At 62.2% G+C, this 19,934-nt stretch overlaps 1 protein-coding gene across 1 annotated transcript in view; it reads left to right on the top strand.

Annotated features, from left to right (window-relative positions):
* The window catches only part of Rfx1 (regulatory factor X, 1 (influences HLA class II expression)), a gene marked incomplete at its 3' end in the record, with an annotated part of 22,888 nt that extends 2,954 nt beyond the window's left edge, over nucleotides 1-19,934 (top strand). The window contains exons 2-21 of the mRNA XM_013034197.1: nucleotides 3,032-3,365; nucleotides 6,866-6,975; nucleotides 7,115-7,186; nucleotides 7,831-7,938; nucleotides 9,007-9,123; nucleotides 10,203-10,298; nucleotides 11,409-11,503; nucleotides 13,886-14,291; nucleotides 14,492-14,673; nucleotides 15,497-15,616; nucleotides 15,726-15,841; nucleotides 17,010-17,128; nucleotides 17,213-17,322; nucleotides 17,549-17,700; nucleotides 17,778-17,875; nucleotides 18,838-18,987; nucleotides 19,111-19,319; nucleotides 19,409-19,562; nucleotides 19,667-19,712; nucleotides 19,813-19,934. Of these exons, the coding sequence (XP_012889651.1) occupies nucleotides 3,086-3,365; nucleotides 6,866-6,975; nucleotides 7,115-7,186; nucleotides 7,831-7,938; nucleotides 9,007-9,123; nucleotides 10,203-10,298; nucleotides 11,409-11,503; nucleotides 13,886-14,291; nucleotides 14,492-14,673; nucleotides 15,497-15,616; nucleotides 15,726-15,841; nucleotides 17,010-17,128; nucleotides 17,213-17,322; nucleotides 17,549-17,700; nucleotides 17,778-17,875; nucleotides 18,838-18,987; nucleotides 19,111-19,319; nucleotides 19,409-19,562; nucleotides 19,667-19,712; nucleotides 19,813-19,934 (2,862 nt within the window). The remainder of the gene's footprint in view (nucleotides 1-3,031; nucleotides 3,366-6,865; nucleotides 6,976-7,114; nucleotides 7,187-7,830; nucleotides 7,939-9,006; nucleotides 9,124-10,202; nucleotides 10,299-11,408; nucleotides 11,504-13,885; nucleotides 14,292-14,491; nucleotides 14,674-15,496; nucleotides 15,617-15,725; nucleotides 15,842-17,009; nucleotides 17,129-17,212; nucleotides 17,323-17,548; nucleotides 17,701-17,777; nucleotides 17,876-18,837; nucleotides 18,988-19,110; nucleotides 19,320-19,408; nucleotides 19,563-19,666; nucleotides 19,713-19,812) is intronic.

The following is a 19,934-nucleotide window of genomic DNA, read 5'->3' as shown; positions in this document are numbered from 1 at the left end:
CCACTTCCGGCTTTTTCTGCTTATGGGGTGTTGAGGAATCGAACCCAGGGCCTCATGCATGGGAGGCAAGCGTTCTACCGCTGAGCCACCTTCCCAGCCCCTGGTCCTAGCTTCTTGACACACCATCCTCCTGGATTAGGGAGGAGTGCCCCCACACTGCCCTGGCCCACAGGCATCGGAGGAAGCGGAGCTGCAGGAGCAGAGCTCCTCGTTGGCCAAAAGCAGTGACTTGCTCCTCAGGTCTTCCTCAGACCAGCCAGTACCACAGTTCACTAGAGAAGACTAGGAAGTGGGACAGAGGGCACGGCTCAGGGGTGGAGTGCTTGTCTAGCACGTGCAAAGGCCCTGGGTTCCAGCCCCAGCACTGCAAGAAAAATAGTAAAGAAGAAAATAAAAGAGTTGGGCTGGGAAGGTGGCTCAGTGGTAGAGCACTTGCCTTGCACGCATGAGGCCCTGGGTTCGATTCCTCAGCACCACATAAGCAAAAAGAAAAAAAAAGCCAGAAGTGGCGCTGTGGCTCAAGTGGTAGAGCGCTAGCCTTGAGCTGAAGAGCTGAGGGACAGCACCCAGGCCCAGAGACCTGACCCCCCCCAAAAAAAAAACAGAAAAGAGTTAAGCCCCGTGTGGCCCCGGGTATTCTAGGAGTTTCAGTGGAGGATGGGTGAGATAGTCCAGTCTCCAACTATTGACTTGCAGAAAGAAGAGAAGCTATGAGTAAGAAAGTCAATAAACAGAAGCTCTAGTGCTGGAAGAAAAATAACAGCACCAAGGAAGCGACACACAGGCTGATAAGAAGGATCCAGTGGGCAATGCGGGAGAAGGGCGGTGGGGGTGGTCAGGAGCAAATGCTCTGGAAGAAGAGAAGAGGTGTACAAAGGTCCTGAGGCCAGCAGGAGTGCGGGAACATTCTTTGCATGAGTCATAAAGCAGACGTTAGGACCGGGGGAGTGTGCCCGCGCATCATTACCACTAACTCTGAGAGTTCCCGACTGAGGCGCGCACAGTGGTGCAGCCAGGCATATCTGGGACCCACCCCACATGTTGCCCGATTCTGTATGGCAGGTGATTTGAACTCAGGACCTGGGTTCTGTTGCTTAGCTTTTTCCCTCAAGGTTGATGCTTCTACTACTTGAGCCACAGCTCCATTTTAGCCTTCTGCTCCTTAATTGGCGATAAAAGTCTCATGGACTTTCCTGCCTGAATTGTCTTTGAACCTTGATCCTCAGATCTCAGCCTCCTGAGTAGCCAGGATGACGGGCGGGAGCCACTGTGCCCAGCTCTCAGTGAGTTTTCCTTTTTTTTTTTTTGTGGGTGGTACTAGACTCGGAGTCTTGAACACTCAAGCCAGGCGGTCTGTGAGTTGGCCCATTCACCCAGCTCATTTTTGGATTTTTAAATGACTAGGAAAAAAAAATAAAAAGACAAATACAATTGTACAAAACTCAAATCTCAGCAAATCAAAGGTTTTGTTGCCATCCATCCTGTTTCTTTGTTTCCAAGTTGTCCATGGACACTCATCTACAGTTTGGCAGTAGCTGCAGGTGCTGTCTGTCCTTAAAACCAACAATACATACTTTCTGGCCACTGATCCAAAGTAACTAGTTCACACATTCTCCTAGCTGTGGACTTTGAAGCTAGGTGCAGGCATTAATGCTTCCTTAGGCAAATTCATTGCTAAAGAATAGGTTTGATAGTCAGGGAGCAGCAGTGTCTCACACCTGTCATCCTAGCTACCTAGAAGGCTGAGTTCTGAGAACCCAGGTTCAAAGCTAGCCTGGGCAGGAAAGTCCATAAAACTCTTATCCCCAATAAACCACCCAAAAGCTGGCAGTGGAGGTGTGGCTCAAGTGGTGGAGCACCAGCCTTGAGTGAAAAAGCTCAGGGACAGCGCCTGGGCCCTGAGTTCCAGCCCTAGGACCAGCACAGAGAAACAAAAGCCCTTTTTGTCTTGTTTCACGTGCCATAAAGGGATCGTAAGCTACAATATGGGGAAGTGTGGTGTCCTAGGTGATGAGCCGGTGGGTTTGCACCCCTCACCCTCACATCCCCGCGCCCCCAGCGGCCGGAGCGGAGGCGTGAGACAAGGCTTGTGCCTTGGAGGACTCAACGCAGTCAGTGTGGAGCTTTGAAAGCCCCCACCTTGAACTCGGGGCCCTGGCGCTGTCCCTGAGTCTCAGCCTCTCTGTGCTCAAGGCTAGCGCTCTCCCACGGGAGCCACGCGCCATTTGCAGCTTTCTCTGAGTAGATGATTGGAGATGAGAGTTTCACAGGCTTTGAACCGCGATCCTCAGATCTCAGCCTCCTGAGTAGCTGGGATGACAGGCGTGCGCCACGGCGCCCGGCTGCCTCGCGTGTGTGTGTGTATGTGCGCGCGTGTGTGCGCCTGCGTGTGCATGTGCGCGTGTGCGTGCGTGCGCCCGCGTGTGCATGTGCGTGTGTGTGTGCGTGCGCCCGCGTGTGAATGTGCGCCCGCGTGTGCATGTGCGCGTGCGTGTGTGCGCTCGCGTGTGCGTGCGTGCGTGTGTGCATGTGTGCGCGCGCGTGCGTGCGTGTGCGCGCTCATGTGCGTGCACTGGCGTTGTGCCCACCAGTCCTGGTGCTCGAGCCCCGGGCCGGGCCTGCCCCTGGGCTGCGCCCCTCACGGCGGGCGCGCTCCCACCTGAGCCAGGGCTCGGCCCGGCGGTGGCGGCTTGCTGGAGGGCGTCCATCCCTCCATCCCTGCGCTGCGGACAGAGACTCGGGGGACGCCGTCACTGACGGCGAGGCGGGACTCTGCCTGTGTCCCCCCACCGCCCGGGACATGTGGGGGACCCTGTGGACCCACAAATCCCAGCCTGGGCTGCGAGGGCGGGCGCAGGCCGCCTGGGTCCCCAGCCCCCCCCCCCCGGCGCCGGGAGGGGCCGGCTGGGGCTCCATGGAGCGGGAGGGGAGCCCAGCCCCCCGCCAGCCCCGCCGGCCGCGCACTCGCGCTCACTCTGTCTTCCTGTCTTCTGTGTTGTTGTTGTTTTGTCCCCCCCACTTTCTTCCCAAGGAAGAGAAGCAGCAGCGAACGCACCGTATTTATTCTCATTTCCCTCCGGTTGGCATGGCGACGCAAGCGTACGTCACCGAGCTGCAAGCAGCCCCGCAGCCGCCCCAGGCCCCGCCCCCGCCGCCGCCCCCCGCCGCCACCCCGCAGCCCCCCGCGGCCGCCGGCCCCCAGGCCCCCTATGTCACCGAGCTGCACAGCCCCCAGCCCCCCGCGCCGCCCCCCGGGGGCCAGAAGCAGTATGTGACGGAGCTCCCCGCCACCCCCGCCGCGCAGCCGGCCGGCGCCCCCAACCAGTCCCCTGTCCCCCAACAGTACATCGTGGTCACCGTCTCTGGTAAGTGTGCGCGGAGCCTCGGGGCGGGGAGGGGGACGGGCGGCTCAGAGCAGCTCTGGGAGTTTTCTAGAAGCCCAGGATCCTGGGGGTGGGGGAGACGGGGGATGACCAAATCCCCAGGGGAAAGATAGCCAGGTCCCTGTGCGCCCCCAAACTCTTGTCTCACTAGGGGGTGGGTGGGTGCTCTTCGATTCGCCTTGTGTCTGTTGTTGAGGAAGAATTCAGTTTCTACACACCCCAACCTCTGGGCCTCAGTTTCCCCATCTGTAAAGAGACCATGTCCACATCTCCCTCTTGGGAACATGGGCTGCGAGGCCTGGATGGTCGCCTCCCCTCCTTCCGGTCCTCCCTGCAGATCTAGGGGTACAGCAGGCCCGCGGGGGGTGGGGGGGGGACCCAGCAGCGGTTCCTTCCTGTGCCTGGGCATTGGAGAGATGACCAGGACCCATGGGCTCGGGTGGGGAAGGCTGGGGTCCTCCGAGGGGTGCCGCTCCAGGTCTGGCCCTGGCGCCTGCGGGCACCCAGCTGGTTTGTCTCTTGGCGCTGGCTTGCCCGCTGTCCTGCGGCGTTGGACTTCGCTTCAGAGTTGGTCATTCAGATCAGCCTGTGGCTGACAGTCTACACATGGCGGCCTCTTGGAACCTAGCCGTTTCCCGGCTTGTTTGTGTGGACTGTCTGTGGCAGCGCTTTTGGGGGCCCCCGTGGGAACATGGCACAGCCACGGGAAACTCAAGAGCACAAAAGCACCTGGCACTCAGGGCATCCTCACCGGCTGGATTAGGTTGAGATTGGGTTGGACAGGTACGGTGGCTCCTTTCTGTAATCTCAGCTAGTCTGGAGGCAGAAAATGGGAAGGTTGCAGTTGGAGGCCAGTCTGAGGCCCAAAGTTAGCAAGACAATCCCCTCCTACCCCCAATCTCAACCCAGAAGCAGGGCGGGGTGGTGTGGTAGGAATTGGGGGCCAGGCCAGCTCCAGGGAGATGAGCATGGACCTTACCTGAAAAAGGGCTTGCTGGACGCCGGTGGCTCCCTAGCTACTCAGGAGGCTGAGATCTGAGGATCACAGTTCAAAGCCTGCCTGGGAAGGAAAGTCCCTGAGCCTCTGATCTCCAATGAGATCAGGAAACTGGAAGTGGCGCTGTGGCTCAAGTGGTAGAGCGCTAGCCTTGAGCTGAAGAGCTGAGGGACAGCGCCCAGGCCCAGAGTTCAGGCCCCACGACCGGATCCCCCTCTCCCCCCAAAAAAAGAATCTCATGGCTTCCCTCAGTGGACTCCAAACCACTATCCTTAGATCTCAGCCTCCTGAATTGCTGGGATTACATGCATGAGCCACATAGCTCCTGGCTATGTGGGTGTTTTATCACTCATTATGGGGTCCCCAGAACAAGGATCTGGGGTAGGCCCAGTGCTCTAGGCCCCAGAAGACCCCAAGTTAACTCTCTACCTCTCCTCTCCAGCTCAGCTGTGGGTGCAGGAAGGTGGGCTCAGTCCCTGCTGCTTCTCCAGCCTGCCAAGAACTTGGCACCAGCAGGGGCGGGCTGGAGAGCCCGGCTGTCTGTCTGTCTGTCTGTCTGTCTGGGTGGGGGGCTTTGCCTTTCTCTGAGGCCCACACACTACCTGGACGTGTGAGGAAGAGGAGGGTGGTATGGAGCAAGCGCAGGATCTGGGCGCAGTGCAGGATCTCCGGGTGTCCCCAGCAGGGGGCGCTGTGGACAGGGCCACGCCGGTCAAGCCTCAGCCTGGTGCTCTCTGCTTCAAGGCGCCCTGGGTGGTGGCCTGCCATAGAAGCACGCCTTCCACTCTTGCCCCACACCTGAGGTAGAAGAAGGGGGCAGCTGCGGGGGGGGGGGGGGGATAAGCCCCGTGGACCCCCTGCTTGTGCTTCTTTTTGGTTTTTTTTTTGTACTTCCTTTTCTATGTGTGTGCCAGTCCTGAGCTTGAACTCAGCTTTATTTTGCTCAAGGTGAGCGCTCTACCACTTGGGCCACAGCGCCACTTCCAGTTTTCTGGTAGTTCTTTGGAGATGAGTCTCATGGACTTTCCTGCCTGAGCTGGCTTTGAACCCTGATCCTCAGGTCTCAGCCTCCTGAGTAGCTGGGGTGACAGGCGGGAGCCACCGGTGCTCTGCTGCTTAGCATTTTCTCTCCAGGCTGGTACTCTGCCAGCCGAGCCACACCTCCGCTTCCAGCTTTTTGGTGACTAATCAGAGGTTAGAGTCTCACAGGCTTTCCTGCCTAGGAAACCGCGATCCTCACATCTCAGCCTCCTGAGTCTCTGAGATGACAGGCGTGAGCGCTGGCGCCCTCCGCACCTGCTGGGGGTGGGGGTCCCGCGGGCAGACCTCTGCTGTTGCACCCGGGCCTGCTCAGGGCAGGCGGCCGGAGGTGTGGAGGAAGAGCCGCTCGCCGGCCCGGCCCCCGCCCCGGCCCACCCCTGCCCGGGCAGCGCCTCCCTGCCCAGCCGCCTCCCTGCCCAGCCACCACCGTCCCCAGGCTCCGCCGCAGCCAGGTGTGCGGCGCCGGTCACGTGACTCGGGGCCAGCTCAGGTTTCCCCCGCAGGGGCCCAGGCGAGTGCGGGCCTCTGCCCTCCTCGCAGCCTGTGAAGATTCCAGCAACCCCTGGAATTGGCGACGCGGTCAGCTGGCGGAGCAGGCCTGGGGCGGCCGCATGCGGGGGCCTCACGTGCGGCCTCGGGGAGCCCCCCCATCTGCGGCGGGCCCCGCCCCCAGCAGTCACGTGGGCGGCTGAGGCTCGGCCTCCAGGCTGCTGCCTGGCCAGGCCTGTCTCCTGTGCCCAGCACCCCTCCTTTGGAGACTGAACCCCCACCCTGAGATCCTCTAGGACTGGAGGGGTCCCCAGCTTCCTGCCTCCGTGTACGAAGTGCTCACGGCAGCAGCGGAGGCTGCCGGCCCGGGGCCTGGGCGGGGCTGGTGCCGCCTTCCCTTCGCCGTCAGTTCTGCTCACACAGGGACCCCTGGGAACCCACGGGCGAACCCCTCCCAAGGAGAGGTGGGGCCTTCCCACCAGCTAAGCGAAGCCGGGGCGCCCCGGGCCCGCGGGGGTAGATGGGAGGCGTGCAGCAGCTTGGCGGGGTCTCCCGCCCCCTCCCACGGCATGAAACCTGACCCGCCTGGCGGATAGCATCTCTGGGTGCCGCCTCCCTCCGGCACGTGGGCTCTGCGTCCCCTCAGGTGGGGTTAGCTGTGGGTATAAGTTGGCCGCCCGCGCCCCCGGCTCCTCCTGCAGAGGCGGGCGCCGCACCCATGCTCCACGACTGCTGCTTCCTGAGCGCCTGCCAGCGTGAGTGCCCCCCACGGGACAGGCGTCTGCAGGCTTCGGGGGCCATTCTCTGTCCCAGGGAAGGCGTCCAGCCCCTGCGTCCTGGTTTGCCAGGCAGGTGGCAGGACGGCGGCAGAGGCTAGGCCCGGGCCGGGAGGGCGGGGTTGCGTCTGGGGCAGAGGCCGAGGGCAGAACTGGGACGCGGTCACCTGTCCCCACAGAAGGTGCCATGCGGGCCAGCGAGACCGTGTCGGAGGCCAGCCCGGGCTCCACGGCCAGCCAGACCGGCGTCCCCACCCAAGTGGTCCAGCAGGTACAGGGCACCCAGCAGGTACGATGTGGTCTTGGGGATGGGCACGAGGCGGGCAGTGCCAGCTGGGGCCGAGGGCACTCTTGCCCGTAGCTGCCCTCCAGAACCACCAGCGGTGCCCAGTGCCGGCTTCCGACTCCCCCCACACCTGTCCCCACAGCGGCTGCTGGTGCAGGCCAAGCCGGGACACGTGTCACCCCTGCAGCTCACCAACATCCAGGTGCCGCCGCAGGTGAGCCTTCCTGGCACAGCGTCCCGCGCGCTGGGGCCCGTCTCTGCCAGGGCTGGGGGTCACCAGCTCCGCCCAGGCTCTGGACAGCGGCCTCCACGGGGCGGGGACACATCGGACCCGGGACGGGGCCTTCCAGGGAAAACAGGGAGCCTGAGCCTCGGGAGCCTGCAGCCAGCGCAGACTCGGATCGGGTCACTAGTGGGGTGGGAGTCACGCAGGCCTGGACACGTGCTCTCCCCGCGAGCTGCCGCCGCATCAGATTTGGAGAACACTGCCCTGTGGCTTGTGGAGCCCCACAAACTCTGGCCCTGCTGCTTCCTGGCCCCAGGGCCTGGGACGAGCCCGTGACACTCACGCGGGCTGTGAGTGCGGGCATCCCGTGAGCCCCAGCTGGGCCAAACGGGGGCGTGGCTCGGTGCTGGGGCGTGGACAGACCGGAGGCGGGGCTTGCCATTGGGGCGTGGCCGGTGGTGGGCGGGGCTTGTTGGGGGCGTGGTCAGCAATCGAGCCGAGCCCCCCCCCCCCCCGCATGCTTGTCAGCGTACTGCCTCAGGTTCCACCCCCAACACAACGAAAATGACTCGAACCCCCTGCTGTGTTTGGTGGTCTGGGTGATCGGCGCCCTTTTCCTTCCTGGGCTCCAGACTCTCCCCACGCAGCGTCTGGTGGTGCAGAGCTCGGGGCCCGGCAGCAAGGGCGGCCAGGTCGCGCTGACCGTGCACAGTACCCAGCAGGTGCACTCGCCCCCCGAGGTAGGTGGTGGTCTCCTTGGATGCCCCTCCCCTTATCTCTCCCTGGGTCAGCCATACAACCCCTTAGCACCCTTGGGGCCCCTGCAGAGGTCTGCCCTCCTCCGTGGCACCATGTGACCCAGGCTTTTGCTGCTTGGAGCTGAGTCGGCCTGGCCAGTGGCTATCCGTGCTGCACAGCGGCCTCCTTGGCCAGTGCAGGCAAGCAGGTAGCAGTGGTCCGGAGCACAAGGATGGGCATCAGAAACCTGAGTCAGACCCAGGCCCAGCCATCCACTCCTCTGCAAGACTTCAGGCTTTTAAGCCTGAAGTTTAATGAGGAAAAGAGGAAGTGGCACTGTGGCTCAAGTGGTAGAGCGTTCTCCTTGTGCTGAAGAGCTCAGGGACAGCACCCAGGCCCAGAGTTCAAGCTCCACGACCGACCAAAGGGGGAAAAGAAAAGAGCAAATGAGGCTGAGTTTGGTAGTATATGCCTGTAGTCCCAGTTATTCTGCAGGTTAAAATAGGAAGGTCCTCGTTTGAGGCCCTGTTGGGACAAATGCTCAGGATCCTACCTGAAAAATAAGCAAAGTGAAAGGCTGGGGGTGAGGCTCAGGGGGTAAGAGGGAGCAAGCACAGAGGCCTCCCCTTCAACCCTTAGGCCCACTACCCATCAGCCATCTGTCAGAATTTAGCCCGGGCTCCGTGGGCAGGGCCTGGCCCCAAGCCAGCAGGGGGCTCCACAACCAGTCCACCTGTGGGAGCCTGGGCAGGTCTCCTGCTCCCTCCACCCCATTGGGTTCCACGGTGCCATGCTGCTCAATGTCACTGCTGTTCTGGACAGGACCTTTGAGATGTGGCCACCCAGGTGTCCCCAGCCTGCCCTTGGTCATCTCAGTGTCTGGGCGGATGAGCACCTCTGGACCCCACCCCCGCCTGGGCCCACCAGGCTGAGTGGAGGATGCAGACATTGAATCTAGGTGGTGGTTGGGACGCGCCCCCTCCAACTGCTGCCTTCTCCACATCGGCATCCAATCGCCCCCCCCAGCACCCCCAAACAATCTCACATGGCTCCGTCTCCTTCCTTTGCAGAGGTCACCGGTGCAGGCCACCAGCTCCACCAGCAAGACAGCTGGGGCCCCTGCAGGCACTGTGCCCCCACAGCTGCAGGTCCACGGCGTCCAGCAGAGCGTCCCCCTCACCCAAGAGGTGATTGGCCAAGACGGGAGGGGGGAGGGGTCCTGGCCTGGCGGCCTTCATGGCCCTGCTCGAGTTCAGCTACCATGTCATGACTCGTGTTCTGGTGCCCTGGGATGGAGGCTGCTGAGGGGGTGAGAATGCCCTGTGTGAGGTGCCCTGCCGACCCAGGACGAGCAGGCCCTAGGATCAGCTTCCAGAAGCCACCGTGGCTTCGTAGGCCCATCGCCTGGGGGAAAATCCTGCCACCAAGTCCCTGCTCATCTCTCAAGTGTCTGAGAGGCTTTAGCTTCCAGATCCACCCCTGGCCGTCTGGAGAGCTGAGCTCCCAGCTGCCAGACATCACACTGCCAGAGGCCACGCTCCTGCCACCTGCTTGTCACTGCTCAAGTTGTGGGGTCCCAGGCCACATGAAGCCAAGCATGGTGGCACATGCCTGTAGTCCTGGCTACTGAGGAGGCTGAGGAAGGAAGATCTCTTGAAGCTCAGGAATTCAAGACCAGCCTGAGCAAGACTCCACCTCAAATTAAAAACAAACAAACAAACAGCGAAAGCTCTGAGGAAAGCAAAAGCTGATCCCAAAGGATTCTTAGGGTCACAGCCCCCCCTGTGAACCTTGACACAGGGTTCAAGCCCCGCCCCCTCCTCCAGCTCCTGGGCCCTGAGGATGCCAGCATCCCCACCAAAGGGTCACCCGGAGGACCTCCACGCTGGAGGGGGCGGGACAGCCCATGGCACCCCCCACTGGTTCTCTCCCCTTCGGGGAACCTGGGAGGGGCGGGGCCGGTGGCAGTGGGCGGGCCTGGGCGTGGGTCTTAAGTGAAGTAGCTGAGTGTAGGGCGAAGCCGCCAGTGGAGGCCAGTCCCAGAGTCCCTGTGCCCATCGCTTCCCGTCCGGGCAGCCTCCCGTCCCTGGGCCTGCCTCTGGGCCTCCACCAGGGCGTCTGGACCCATGGCACAGAGCTGCCGCCTCTGGCTAGGGATCATGGAGGCTGTTTTCCTTGGGAGGGCCGCTCTGAGGTTCCCGCGTGTGCGGGGCTGGGCGCCGCGGTTGCCATGGTTACCGCAGGCCGGCTGTCTCTCCTTCCCCAGAGGTCCGTGGTGCAGGCCACCCCGCAGGCGCCCAAAGCCGGCCCCGTGCAGCAGCTGACGGTGCAGAGCCTCCAGCCCGTCCATGTGGCTCAAGAGGTGGGTTCCGCCCCGCACCCCGGGACGCCCCGCCGGGCCGGGCGGACGCGGGCGCCCCCCAGCGGCCAGGCCCGGTGGGTGGTGGTTCTGACCTCCGGACTCTGGCGCGGGCTTTCAGACCCCGTGGGTCCTTCCTGCCCTGTCCCCGAGACCCCGGGCGGGGGTCTCCGTCCGGGCTGCCCGCGGGCCCCGGGTGACCCCCGAGTGTCTCTGTTTGTCCTCCAGAGCTCAGACAGTCAGTTTCCCGCTAGGAAGGCAGAGCAGCGCGAGCCGCGGGCCCCGCCGCCGCCTCCGGAGCCGCCGCCCTCCCCGGGGCCCGGCGCGCGGCACCCCCGGGACCCCCGGGACCCCGAGGCCTCGCAGCCTGGCAGCCCCGGGCCGCCGGGCGCCGAGCAGTGGGTGGAGCTGGTGGGCGTGCTGCCCCCGCACCTGCTCCTGCCGCCGCCGCCGCCGAAGGTGGTGCTCGAGCCCCTGCCCGGGCTGGCGGCCCGCGCCAGCCCCGACCCGAGGGTCAGGATCCAGAGAGTTCCCCAGGTGCTGGTGTTCGGCGCGGCCGCCACCGCCCTCAAAGTAGGTGGCCGGGCGGAAGGGGCGGAAGGGGCGGGGAGCCCGCAGTCCCCTGGCCCCGCCCCTGCAGACCTCTGGCCCCGCCCAGGCAGGGTCGGCCCCGCCCCTCCGGCCCCGCCCTGCAGGCAAGGGTGGGTGGGGTACTGAGCCCCAGCCCCCAGGCGCTGTCAGTCTGGGTTTCTTACCCTATCATGCAGGCCTGCGGGTCCAGGCCCCACCCCTGAGGCTCCATCTGTGGTGCCAGGCTCTGGCGCTAATGACACCTTGTCCCTATGCTTGGCCCGGGCCCCACACTGCAGGCCGTGTTCGGGGTCCCCTCTTCAGGTCCCCTCGTGCTGCTCCCCAGCTGAAGCAGAATCAGTTCTTCCTGAGTCCCAGCCCCCTGAGGACCCTTGGCCCAGACCAGGGTGTGTTGTTCCCAGAATTCAGAAGTGCCTGCCCAGCCAGGGTCCTGGGCGGCAGGGATTGCCGGGGCGGCCACCAGCCCCATCACATGAAAGCAAGCTGCAGGCCCACTCCTGATCTCCCTGCCTTTGGCCCTAGGTCCAGCAGCTCCAGCAGGTGCCTGTCTCCCACGTCTACTCCAGCCAGGTGCAGTACGTGGAGGGTGGCGACGCCAGCTACACAGCCAGTGCCATGTAAGTAGGCCGAGCTAGGGGCAGGGTGGGGCCGTACCAGAGCCACAGTTCTGACCCCTAGTGGGCCGGGTTGTCAAGGCTCAGGTGACAAGTGGGTGGGAAAGGCATGCCAGCAGTTTGGGGCTTTGGAGTTAGATGGGCCTAGTTTGAGAGGCGACAAAAATATTATTAAAAAAACTTAGTTTGCTTGAACTGAGGGTCTCACATTTGCTATGGATTCATTCCACTGCTGGAGCTATGCCCACTCCCCAACCTTTGTTGCGTTAGGTCTTTTTCAGATAGGATTTTAAATTTTTACCTGGTAAACCTCCATCATAATCCTCCTAGCTAGAAGTAGAAGCATGTTCTACCATTTTTTTTTTTTTTTTGTGGTCGTGGGGCTTGAACTCTGTGTCTGGGCGCTGTCCCTCAGCTCTTCTGCTCAAGGGGAGCGCTCTACCACTTGAGCCACAGTACCACTTCCAGTTTTCTGGTGGTTTATTGGAGATGAGTCTCACGGCTTTTTCCTGGCTTTGAACTTCAATCCTCAGATCTCAGCCTCGTGAGTAGCCAGGATTACAGGCGGGAGCCATTGGCACCCGGCTTCCATCTGTCATTTTGTGTGTGCATCTGTGTGCTGGTCCTGGGGCTTGAACTCAGCACCTGAGCGCTGTACCTGAGCTGCTTTTTCTCAAGGCTAGTGCTTACCACGTAAGCCACAACTACTTCTGGCTTTTTTGGTAGGTTGGTAGATGAAACGCACAGACTTTCCTGCTCAGGCTGGCTTAGAACTGTGATTCTCAGATCTCAACCACCTGAGAAGCCAGGATGACAGGAGTGAGCCTCTGGAGTCCAGCTCACATCTCACTTGTGCTTGTGGTTGAGATAACTTGTGGTCTTGATAACGTTTTGCTCTGGCTGACCTCCTCAACTTCTCCATCCTCTTGCCCCCAGCTCTGGAGAGTCTGGGATTGCACATCTGGCTTGCACAGTAAGAAATGCTCATCAGTGAAACACTATTATTTCACTTCTGAACCTGCCCCTTTGTGATCTGTTTGTGTCTTCCCAGAGGTACTCTACTCTGAAAAAAGAACTGTTTCCTATGTCTTTATTCAGAAATGGCAGCTCACACCTGTAATCCTAGATGCTGGAAGAAAGCTCCCAGCCAATAAGAGGGGCCAACCTCTGTGGGCGGGCAATTATCTTCAATGAGAACCTGCCCTCTTCCCAGCCCGCCCCTTTCCACCACCTTCCCTGAGCCTGCTCTGTCCTCTTTTGACCTTTGGTTTTTCCTGGGGCTCCTGCTGTAGGAGGGCAAGGAGGCTTCTGCTCCCTGATGCTGTCTGCAGTGCTGGAAAAGTGTCCTTTGGGGATGGGACCCACTCTCTACCCCGAGCCATGACCACATGCCTAGTTTTTTGTTAAACATTTTCTTTTTAGCTTATTCTTCCCCCTCTCCTGTACTTACTGATTAAACTTCGGGCCAGAGCCTGCTATAAGCTGGTGCTCTACTGCCAAGCCATGCCTTCAGCCCCATTTTGCACTGGTTAGTTTCGAGACAGGGTCTCCCCAAGTTGGGATCCACCTATTTTATGCTGCTGTCACTTGGGATGACAGGCCCATGCCACCAAGTCCGGCTTCTTCTGTTCAGATGGAGTCTTTTTTAAAATAATAATAATTATTATTATTGCCAGTCCTGGGGCTTGAACTCTGGTCCTGGGCACTGTCCCTGAGCTGCTTTTGCTCAAGGCTAGCGCTCTACCACTTGAGCCACAGTGCCACTTCTGGCTTTTCTGTGTCTGTGGTACTGAGGAATCGAACCCAAGGCTTCATGCATGCTAGGCAAGCACTCTACCACTGAGCCACGTTCCCAGCCACTCAGATGGAGTCTTACTTTTCTACCTGGGGCTGGCCTGGAGCCTTGATCCTCTGGATCTCAGGTCCTTAAGTCTCTAGGATGACAGTAAGCTATTACCACCTAGCATACTATTTTTCTTTTGTCCAAAAGTTAGTTTTGAGCGGTACTCAGGTTTGAACACATGGTCTTGAGGTTGCTAGGCAAGCCTTCTCCCATTTCCCTTTCCACGCTGGCCCTGTGCTCCTGCACAGCTGGCAGTACAGGTGCGAGTTGCTTTTGGTTTGTAGATGTGGTGCTGGGTGCACCGCAGGACCTCACCTGCGGGTCACCTGCGGGTCACCTGCGGGTCACCTGCGGGTCACGTGCTGCGCTACTTGAGCCCCACTCCCAGCTATCCAGGTTTCTGTTTTTTAGATTGAGGTCAGTATGTGACTGAGGCAAGGTGCTTAGCCCTTCTGCCTCAGTTTCCCCCCTGGCTCCCGACTCTCCTTGGCCGCACCCTCCCTCCCCTCGCCCCTCACCCCGCCCCTCTGCTTCTCCCGCAGCCGCTCCAGCACCTACCCCTACCCCGAGACGCCCCTGTACACGCAGACGGCGGGCACCGGCTACTATGAGGCCGCGGGCTCCGCGGCCCAGGTCAGCACGCCCGCCACCTCGCAGGCGGTGGCCAGCAGCGGCTCGGTGCCCATGTACGTGCCCGGCAGCCCGGTGGTCGCCAGCTCCACCAGCAGCGGGGCCGGGGCCAGCAGCACCGGCGGCGGCGGCGGCGGCGGCGGCGGCGGCGGCGGGGGCGGGGCCGGCGGCGGCGGGGGCGGCGCGGGCAGCGCGGGCAGCGCGGGCAACGGCGGCGGCGGCGGCGGGGGCGCCGGCACCTACGTGATCCAGGGCGGCTTCATGCTGGGCAGTGCCAGCCAGTCCTACTCCCACACCACCCGTGCCTCGCCAGCCACGGTAAGCCCCGGGCGCGGCGCCCCTCGCAGGCGCCCCTCTACCCCAATCGGCGTGTACCGAGCTGTACCCGGGTAGTGGCAGTTGGCTTGGCCAGGGTTGCTGTTCTAGAAAGTTCTGGGGAAGAGGTGTGGTTTGCGTGTGGGGTCCTCCCGGCCACGCCCCCAGGGCTGGGGGGGGGGCTCATTCTCCCTCTGCCCCAGGTGCAGTGGCTGCTGGACAACTACGAGACGGCCGAGGGCGTGAGCCTGCCGCGGAGCACCCTCTACTGCCATTACCTGCTGCACTGCCAGGAGCAGAAGCTGGAGCCCGTCAACGCCGCCTCCTTCGGCAAGCTCATCCGCTCCGTCTTCATGGGTCTGCGCACGCGCCGCCTGGGCACCAGGTGGGTCCGTGCGCACACCAGGCCCCGCCCATTCCCAGGCCCTGCCCACGCACCAAGGCCCCTCCCATTCAAGTCTCTGCCCCATAAATGGCCACACCTACCACGGAGGCCTCACGTGGGAAGACTACACCCTGCACAGGAGGCCACGCCCACAGAGGCCCCACCCGCCTGCGGGAGGCTCCGCTGGGTCACAGGCCACGCCCCCACGCTCGAAGCCCCGCCCCATCCCAAACGCTGTGAGCGCTTACTCCGCCTGTGTGGGGGTCTGCACATTGCTGGGGTAGCCATCCGTGAGACCGTCCCCCTTCTTTGTGCCCCCCCCATGCCTCCCCCAGCTCAGCCCAGCTTACCCCAGTTCTGTTCCCAGCCTAAATGTCCATCCATTCGCGCACGCACCCACGCGTTCCTTCACGTACTGCATCCATTCAGCTATTCACACATGCATTCGTTCCTCCAGCACCCATCCATCCATCCATCCACCCACTCATCCACCCATCCCACTTCTGGCCATGTATTTGTGCATTCCTTCACTCATAGCTCCGTTCCGCATTCTGGATCGTTCTGGCCTGCTTGTTTGTCCATCCCTCCAGGCTGGGAGACTCCCATGCGGGGCTGGCGCTGGGAAGGCGGGCTGATGGGGCCCGATGCCTGGCCCAGCTCCGAACTGAGGCTGGGCAGTGGAACCAGACCCCACAGAGGCTTTGACCACACAGGGCTTTCTCAGCGGGTGGCGTCTTCTCCTGGCAGTCCTGAAGAAGGGGTTCAGGGAGGGGTGAGACTCCAAGGGGCCCCGCCCACTCCTCACCCTCCGCGCTCCTCCCAGGGGAAACTCCAAGTACCACTACTACGGGCTGCGCATCAAGGCCAGCTCGCCGCTCCTGCGGCTCATGGAAGACCAGCAGCACATGGCCATGCGCGGCCAGCCCTTCTCCCAGAAGCAGAGGTAAGGGCGGGGCCGCCTCAGCCACGCCCCGCGCCACGCCCCCAGCAGCCGCGGGCTCCCCACCCCCGCCTCCCTCCACCAAACGCGCGCCCTCCCGCCCGCCCTGCAGGCTGAAGCCCGTGCAGAAGATGGAGGGTATGACCAATGGCGTGGCGGTGGGGCCGCAGCAGAGCACCGGGCTGTCGGATATCAGCGCCCAGGTGCAGCAGTACCAGCAATTCCTGGGTGAGACCTTGGCTCGCGGGGTCGGGTGGGGGGGCTGTCGGGGACCCAGGGGGCAGCGTGCGGCAGGGAGATGTAGCTCGAGTGTGGCCGCCATCATGGTTATCAAGGACCCACCCATCCTCTCTGCCTTCCCCAAGGCTCCCCCCTCCACTCAGGGAGACCCACCAGAGGGGGGGATGGTTCTATTTGTCAGGCCCCCCTCCACCTCTTCTTGTGCTACTGGGGATCCCAGAGCTCATGAGGCTTGACTGACTTTATGGGCGCCGATGATGTCTGTGTGCTCCGGAACTCTAGGGGGAAAAAAATGTCAGACCATACCAGGCACTGGTGGCTCATGCTTGTCATCCTGAGACCTGAGGGTCAGCATCCTCCTTAGCTACTCAGGAGGCCGAGATCTGAGGATCCCGGTTCAAAGCCAGCCTGGCAGAAAAGCCCCCTGACACTTCTTTTTTTGTCGGTCATGGGTCTTGAACTCTGGGCCTGGGTGCTTTCCCTCAGCTCTTCAGCTTAAGGTGAGCGCTGTACCGCTTGAGCCACGGGGCCACTTCCGGTTTTCTGGTGGTTCATTGGAGATCAGAGTCTCATAGACTTTTCTGCCTGGGCTGGCTTTGAACTGCGATCCTCAGATCTCAACCTCCTGAGTAGCTAGGATGCCAGGCGTGAGTCACCGGTACCCGGCTCCCTTAAGACTCTTATCTCCAAGGAACCATTGAAAAACCAGAAGTGGCGCTGTGGCTCAAAGTAGTAGAGCGCTAGCTAGCCTTGAGTTTGAAAGCACTCAGGGATGGCACCCAGGCCCTGAGTTCAAGTCCCATTATCAACAACAACAAAAAAGAGACCAGGACACCCACACACCTGCTACTGGGTCCTGCAGGTGTCTGTGGAGCTGGGAGGGGCTGGGAAGTGGCTGAGCATGGCAGGTGTCTTCCCGCGGGGATGGCACCCTCTGGGCCATGGCCCTGTGCACAGTCCTGACCTTCAGTGCCTAGACCCTGTCCTGAGGGCCAGGCCATGCCAGGGCCACTGCCAGCAAGCAAGCAAACCAGAGGCGTGGATACCCTCTCCCTCCCTGAGTCATGTAACCCCCGCATACATGAAAGATGGTGACAGCTGGATGAGCTGTGTCCTGGGGAGTGGGGGGGTGCTTACAGTGCCCTCTGCCCCCCAGATGCCTCCCGGAGTCTCCCAGACTTCATCGAGCTGGACCTTCAGGGCAAAGTGCTGCCCGAGGGCGTGGCGCCAGGCGACATCAAAGCCTTCCAGATCCTGTACCGGGAGCACTGTGAGGTGCGGAGGCAGCCAGGCCGGGGCGGGGCGGGGCGGGGCGGGGCTCAGTCCCCACCCTCCCCCTCAGCGTCCCGCCTCCCACAGGCCATCGTGGACGTCATGGTGAACCTGCAGTTCACGTTGGTGGAGACGCTGTGGAAGACCTTTTGGAGGTACAACCTGAGCCAGTCCAGCGAGGCCCCATCGCTGGCCGTGTGAGTTCCCTGGGGTGGGGGAAGTGACCCCTACAATTTGTGGGGTGCGCATGCCCTTGCCCCCCTCCATGACAACGTGTTGAGGTGTGAACAGGGCACAGTCGTATCTGGAGGGAACCCCAGCACACAGAGTGCATGGAAGGGGGAGCTACGGGAGGGGGGCAGTGTGTTCCAGTGCATGGGAACAGCCTGGGGGTAACCTGGGCCATGGGGCGGGTGTCCCCAGGCAGGACGAGGCTGAGAAGCGGCTGCCCAAGGCCAGCCTGGTGCTCCTGTCCAAGTTCGAGCCTGTGCTCCACTGGACCAAGCACTGTGACCACCTGCTGTACCAGGGCCTGGTGGACGTCCTCATCCCCGACGTGCTGCGCCCCATCCCCAGTGAGTGCCCTCCGCCCCCTCCCCCTGCACCTCCCCTCCAGCCCCTCCTGGCCTCCTGACCAGCCTCCCTCCGCTAGGTGCCTTGACCCAAGCCATCCGCAACTTTGCCAAGAGCCTGGAGAGCTGGCTCACCCACGCCATGGTGAACATCCCCGAGGAGATGCTGCGGGTGAAGGTGGGACGGGACTCTCGGGCCCAGGCTGGGCGGGGCGGCGTGCGCACAGCTACGGCCAGCGCTCGGAGATGAGGGGCTTTGGCGCTCCTGCACAGCCCTTCCTTGTGCAGCCACTTTGTGTTGTTGCAGGACCCTAGACAGCATCTTTTTTTTGGGGGGGTCGGGTTGTGGGGCTTGAACTCTGGGCCTGGGCGCTGTCCCTTAGCTCTTCAGCTCAAGGCTAGTGCTCTACTACTTGAGCCACAGCGCCACTTCCGGATTTTTTCTTTTTGCTTATGTGGTGCTAAGGGATGGAACCCAGGGCCTCATGCATGCTAGGCAAGCGCTCTACCACTGAGCCACCTTCCCAGCCCTAGACAGCATCTTAAAAAATAAAAACTTAGGGGCTAGGAGGATGGCTCAGTGGTAGAGTGCTGGCCTAGCATGCATGAAGCCCTGGGTTCCATTCCTCAGTACCACAGACACAAAAAAAGCGGGAGGTGGTGCTGTGGCTCGGGCGGTAGAGTGCTAGCAAAAGAAGTTCAGAAAGTGTCCAGGCCCTGAGTTCAAGCCCCAGAACTGGAAAAAAACAAATTCTTGTGCACAATTGGAGATTTGTCTACATCTAGTTAGTGTTAAGAAATAGAAAAAAAGTTTATTTTGTCAATCATGGGGCTTGAATTCAGGGCCTGGGAGTTGTCTGAGCTCTTTTGCTTAAGGCTGGCGCTCTACCATTTGAGCCACAGCTCCACTTCCGGTATTTTGGTGGTTTGGTGAAGATCAGAGTTACCACTATCCTGCTTGGGTTGGCTTTGAACCGTGATCGCCAGATTTTAGCCTCCTGAGTAGCTAGGATTCCAGTCATAAGCCCGGCTTCATTTCCATTTTAAAGAAAGGGAAACGGGCTGGAGAGAGGGCTGGGAGGGGTGGGAGCAGTGGGGTCCGCAGGCACCCCAATTGCTCTCACTCCACCCCGCACGTAGGTGGCGGCGGCGGGTGCCTTCGCACAGACGCTGCGGCGCTACACGTCGCTCAACCACTTGGCGCAGGCGGCGCGCGCCGTGCTGCAGAACACAGCGCAGATCAACCAGATGCTGAGCGACCTCAACCGCGTGGACTTCGCCAACGTGCAGGTGGGCGGGGCTACTGTGGGGGCGTGGCCCGGGATAGCTGGGCACCCTGGGGGCGTGGCCTGGTGGGCGGGCCCGGGCCGAGCCCCTCCCCCGTGCCGCCAGCCCACTCGCGCTGCCCCACAGGAGCAGGCCTCGTGGGTGTGCCGCTGCGAGGACCGCGTGGTGCAGCGCCTGGAGCAGGACTTCAAGGTGACGCTGCAGCAGCAGAACTCGCTGGAGCAGTGGGCGGCCTGGCTGGACGGCGTGGTGAGCCAGGTGCTCAAGCCCTACCAGGGCAGCACCGGCTTCCCGAAGGCCGCCAAGCTCTTCCTCCTCAAGTGGTCCTTCTACAGGTGCGTGGGGGTGGGCTGTCGCGGGGTCCTTCATTCGGCGATGGGCTGCGTGGTGGGCGCGAGGCTGATCCCACCCCCTGGGTCCGCAGCTCCATGGTGATCCGGGACCTGACCCTGCGCAGCGCCGCCAGCTTCGGCTCGTTCCACCTCATCCGGCTGCTGTACGACGAGTACATGTACTACCTGATCGAGCACCGCGTGGCGCAGGCCAAGGGCGAGACCCCGATCGCCGTGATGGGCGAGGTGCGCGCAGGCGCAGGGCGCGAGCCCGGGGCGGGCTGGGGGGCGGGTGGGGCCGGCGCGGGGCGGGCTGGCCCTGACCCTCACCGCTTCTCCCCTCCCTGCAGTTCGCCAACCTGGCCACTTCACTGAACCCCCTGGACCCGGATAAAGGTAGGCAAGGTGTCGCCAATGCGGGGGCCCCGGTGGGGACGCGGCCGCCGGCACACAGGGAGGCCGGGGTGCTAACCGGGGCCTGGTCCCTGTACCCCAGACGACGAGGAGGAGGAGGAGGAGGAGAGCGAGGACGAGCTGCCCCAGGACATCGCGCTGGCGGCGGGCGGCGAGTCGCCCGCGCTGGGCCCCGAGGCCCTGGAGCCCCCGGCCAAGCTGGCG

The sequence above is a fragment of the Dipodomys ordii genome, unplaced genomic scaffold (assembly GCF_000151885.1).
Source record: "Dipodomys ordii isolate 6190 unplaced genomic scaffold, Dord_2.0 Scaffold184, whole genome shotgun sequence".
In the NCBI taxonomy this organism is placed as follows: domain Eukaryota; kingdom Metazoa; phylum Chordata; class Mammalia; order Rodentia; family Heteromyidae; genus Dipodomys; species Dipodomys ordii.
Note: the sequence above shows the minus strand (reverse complement) of the source record. Positions and strands in the feature narration are given on the sequence as shown.